At 42.5% G+C, this 5,129-nt stretch overlaps 1 protein-coding gene across 1 annotated transcript; it reads right to left on the bottom strand.

Annotated features, from left to right (window-relative positions):
- Positions 1 to 1,445: 1,445 nt before the first annotated feature.
- On the bottom strand, positions 1,446 to 5,129 carry LOC131892665 (uncharacterized). The gene is made up of 4 exons (XM_059242489.1): positions 4,693 to 5,129; positions 3,299 to 3,432; positions 1,669 to 1,950; positions 1,446 to 1,588 (listed from the first exon to the last, which is right to left on the bottom strand). Exons 1-4 carry the CDS (start codon positions 5,127 to 5,129, stop codon positions 1,446 to 1,448), a joined length of 996 nt encoding a protein of 331 aa, XP_059098472.1.

A 5,129-nucleotide genomic window follows, 5' to 3' on the forward strand; every position in this document is an offset into this window, starting at 1 on the left:
TGAGGGAGATCACATCATGAACTAAGAACGAACGAAACCGATGCCACATCATCAAGCAGGCACTAACCTCGATTTGCACTCGAAGACTGGTTCCTTTGGGAGAGTGGATCTGAAATCCTCGCCATTGATTTGCTGGGTAACCTTTGATTTCCCAAATGTAGTCCAGCTTTCCATGACTTGCTTCGAGAAGTTGAGCCGAGGATCCAACATCATTGGTTGGTCCAGAGAGGCTTGAATTATTCAAAGAGGAAGAGGGAACTCTCGAGGACTCGTTGACCTTTGGATAGTTGTGAGCGGTGACCTTGATAAAAAAGACGCTAACACATAAACATGGGGCTCCCTGACAGTTCAGGAACAGTTGTTGAATCTCCCAAGATTCTGAGCGGATCCACAGTTAAAAAAAAACAAGCAAAACACATTCTGTGAAAACGGAACGAGGAAACAAAACAGAGACCTAACATGCGTATTGTAGTTTCTACAAGGTTCTCAAGAGTTCACACCAAGCTTCTTGATCTCATCTATTATTCAAATATTTTGTGTGAGTGGGGGGAAGCCCTACAATCAGACCAATAATTGAACACCCACTAGAAATACGAAGGAAACTTCAATTCCAATTGGGCTATTGAAGGCGGCGGGCGTGCTTCTCCCTCAATCTCAATTTGCGTTTGTCGCAATCGAAAACCATTCCGCCGATAAGTGCGAGTCATGCAAAATCGACTGGCAAATAGTTTCGTTGACAAATGTTCGATAAACATGGATGGGACCTCTCTTGACACGTAACAACAACAACAACTTGTTCTCAAAACTGCCGCTTACAACTCAATATGAGAAGTTCTCCGGAATCGATCGGCTTACCTCGAAGCTGAAGCCGCTCAACTCGGCGTCAAAATCGGATACGAATTGAACCTCCAGTCGATTCCCGTCAGTGAAGTTCCAGCGGAGTTGAGCTAGATCTGTTGCTGATCCATTCCAATTTCCACAGAACCTGATCATCGTTGGCTGGGGATTAGCGCCCAAATGATGAGCGACCTCCCGGATTTCAATGAAGTCGTGGACGCAGTACTTCCCTTTCTTCAAGCCTCGGAGGCCAGCCTCCAAATGTAGGGAATGAAAAGTTATTTGCAAGAAACTTCTGGAAGCAGGAAAGAACAGGGAACAAAATTTCAAATCTGAGACTCGAGAGTGCCGTGCGAAAATAGTTATGGCATTTCATGAAGGCTGATGATGAAGGGACGCCGACACCAAGGTCGTGAAAGAAACCCCCGGAGTGTGGCCTTCATTGCTGGAACAGAACCTTACCAGACAATTGATCCCTAATTGGATTACATCGTCTAATTCAACGATCCCCAACACCCAGTTCCCACTTTTGTACGTAATCTTCTGCGGTTGAATTTGGAACTTCTTCAATGCGGAACCTTTTGGAACACGATCGAAATCCATTGTACTTACCCATTATTGGATTTAAGTCTGTATGTGCAATGGGTAAAGGCAGGGTATTGCTTTGGAAAATGTGGTGAAGTAACCTGAACCACGTGTCCCGGTTCAACCAAAAGATCTTTATCACATTGGGGAGTTTCATCATCAGTCACTGGAAAAAGTATGAAGATCATTTATTTCCAGTCCGATTCCTTTGCTTCCTTGGGAGGGATTGGCGGTGACACCATCTACCTGAGAGAGTGGGCGAAGATGGGTGGAAAGTAGAGCACAACGTAAATCCCGGTGAGATGAGCTTGGTGCGTTCACGAGAATCCCAGATTCTTTGACGACATTGGGCTCGACTGAGAAAGAGAAATTGAGGCAGCGAGGCAAACGAGTTCCCCGCTTGTGTTGGATCTTCGCGGCCTTCATCGGAGGTTGTGGTTTGCATCGGGGCTCTTCGAGGGGTGGCCTTTTCGGTTAGAAGCAAACAACCGACCACGTGGGCGGAAGGATGATCCAAGGTAGTTGGATCTTGAAGCGCATACAGAAAATGGAAATATGAGAGGGCAGGAAGGACCTTTCACTGTGGCCTTGGATTTTGTGACTTGGACAAACTGGCGAGTAGGTGCAGAAACTTTGTGAAAACCATGTTCTTTTTCCTTTACACGGTGGTTAAAGTGTTTTATGTGCGTAGTTCACAGGAAGATACCCAAAAAATATCTTGACATTTTGTCAGCTTGCAAAACCATAAGAAACCACTTTGACTAATTGCTTTAAGAAATTTTGAACATTTCAAATTTAAATCTTCTTTGCCTTAAAAACATTAAAAAAATAATCAATAAGGCATTCTAAATACAGTTTTCCATGCCCTTTAATAAAGCATTAAATTTAAACCCAAATCTATAAATCGCCTCTTGTCTTCTAAATTCAGGCAAATGAACAAGTGCTGTAAGCGCACTTTTGATAGTTCTGAAAGATATTTTTTTTAAATGTGGTTGTAAAACTTTTTGGGCGATGTTACACGACATTTGAAGATGTTATACATTTGCACTAGAAAAAGCAAGATTTTTTTTGGGTTTGTGACATTGAAAATCGATTTTGATTGTTGGGGCATTTGAGTAAAAATTATAACGAGGACATTTTTGGAGCTAAAACTAGATAAAAACGACCATGGAATGCTCTATAGCTCAGTAGCAACTCAAAAGATCATACGTTACATATTTTTTATTCAAGTGATAGATTAGTGATTCCATTATTTTCATTATATAGGTTTGTACAAAAAAATAGGCTTTTGTAACATAAATCACAGCTTGCATTGTTTTGTACTTTGAAGTTAATTCATCGGAGGGAAAACCGGCGCAAATAAAGTTGATGAACGTATCTCAAAAAGTGATAGACGGTCCATTAATGATTGGTTTTCCTTAGTATATATTTCACTTGAAAGGGAAGCAACACCAAACAGCTAAACCGGAATTACTGGGAATACTCTATTGTCGAGTGAATAATCCAGGAACCCTATGATCGATCCCCTTGAAAGTCCCCCAGTATTCACTGTTTTCCTCATGAAGGCTCTCCGAATGGATTGTAAATGCGATCCCGAAACTCTCAAAATTATCAACATGCAGGGTTTGGTTTTAACCAGTTTTTGTTGCCAATTGTGTTTGAGTCTTCCCAATGATGACATAAAAATGTCATGCCAGGCCCTCTGAGACTCTGAGCATAAAATATAGTTGACCTCGCCAGACACGAAGCCATCTTTCTCGATTATTGGTTACTAATCATTGGCGAAGGGAGAAGGGTTCGATTCCATCACCACAAGTGAAAGTTTTGGTTGGGTTTCACAAAGTGATGGAGGACCCTTGATCCTCACTCCTCTTACCTGATATATTGGAAATCTGTTGATCGGGTAGGCGTTCCGCCAGTTTGGAAGACAAAGTAAGCTGGATAGGGAGGCTTCGATAACGATGAGCTTGCCTGGGGAGGATAATCCCCGATTGTTGATTCAATTCATGGCTGGAAGCAGAAAGATCATCAGTTTATCCGTCTCTGTTGGTGTCAGTCAGGATATGAATAGAGATCGGCAAAATATGTCTGTCGAAACGAGTCGCAATCTTTCCATTTGGCAGCCAAGACGATCGTTGCAGCAGCTTGGCCCAGCTGTTTCGACACAATTGGTCTTGGAACAAGCATTGCCTCAGACCTTCAGGCTTTCTTTCATCTTGCCAATCATTCTTTGGAAGTACATCCATCCTCAACGGGAGAGGAAATACTTGACGGAAGACAAAAATTGCGGGAGCAAAAATGTTACTCAAAACAGGCCATTTATATTCAATATCTTAACCGTGGGGAATAACTTACTCAGGTCTGAGTTGCAACTACAAATAGGTGTTTTCATGGTACTTTCGTAAGTAATGAAACAGCAAGCCACGTCCATAGCAATGAAAAACGCTCAATACGACCAACTGGCAAAATTTCTTTTTGTCTTTTTTCTGGTGATTGATGGCTGCGCCATCTACTATGTACAATGCGAAAGCATACCCATAGAGCTCTACAACCTAGAGTAGCTTTCAGCCGTCACTCATGCGTTCCGAAAACTAGTCTGTCTGCCTTGCTTGAAAGACATGCTCTTATTCATGTGCTTTGTACTTTCAGTATTTTGATAGAAATATTAGCCAATCTGAATTCTAGAATTTAGACTTGTTGCGTTAAAACTACTTTAAAAACGAAAGAGCCTTGTATTGTGCTCTGGTGGCAAAGAACAAACGTCCAATGGAAAGAGGTCGCTTCTTTTCACCAACATGGTGTGCGTGTACAACTCATGTCTCCAAAAAGGAAATATTGATGAATGTCTTACTTTCAGTTTGAATCGACAAGGTGATTGCCTTTCATAAACAGAAAATGAACTTGCATTCGAAATCACCTGCAGTGCACTGAATTCTGACATCGTACATTGTGACAACTTGTCACACTTTCGAGCAAGCGGAAAATAAACCTACGTACAGTACCTCGGTGAGATCAACGACCCAGACGTGCGGACTTGGCCTTGAGAACTAACTGCTTTTCAAACCAAACGATCAAATTCAAATTTAATGAAAAGTTTCCGAATAACCCATCGCTAGGTTAGAGCCCCATTTTGCGGTTGTTTTCATGATTTTCAAAGTCAATGACGAAGAGAGCCTGCATTCATCAATTTAAAGAACACATCCAAACCCAAAACTCTGTTTCCCCAATGCTGATTCTAATCTAGAGCCATATGTGTGTTCCAATTCTGACCTGTTGACAAGAAGGTTTAAGGTGTCTTTCCATTCCTTCTCATTCCCAATGACCAAGGGCGAGAGCTTGAGTTGAGGGTGGGCACACCCTTCCTGTTCCTCTGTAACGTTTGTCTCCCCACTCAATGTGGTCAACATGGCACACTTGTTGGAACCAATTTGGACCATTCCGTCTGGACAATCATGGCTCCGCTTCGTCAAGCGAGCTTCCAATAGCACGCGATCACTGCCAAACACCTCGACAATGATGTCGTGTCCCACTAGCAAGACATTTCTATTTGCCAGGGATTCTGGGCAATCTCCGCCCATCTGTCGGGTTCCTTTCTCCGTCTCACTTATCTTCATTTCCTGCGTCCTGGCGGAAACTTTTGCCTCTTCCAAGTTCCCACTGTCATCATAAAGACCATATTCACAGGGGTAATTTGATTTGGAGGCCAT

The sequence above is a fragment of the Tigriopus californicus genome, chromosome 2, assembly GCF_007210705.1.
Source record: "Tigriopus californicus strain San Diego chromosome 2, Tcal_SD_v2.1, whole genome shotgun sequence".
Classification (NCBI taxonomy): domain Eukaryota; kingdom Metazoa; phylum Arthropoda; class Copepoda; order Harpacticoida; family Harpacticidae; genus Tigriopus; species Tigriopus californicus.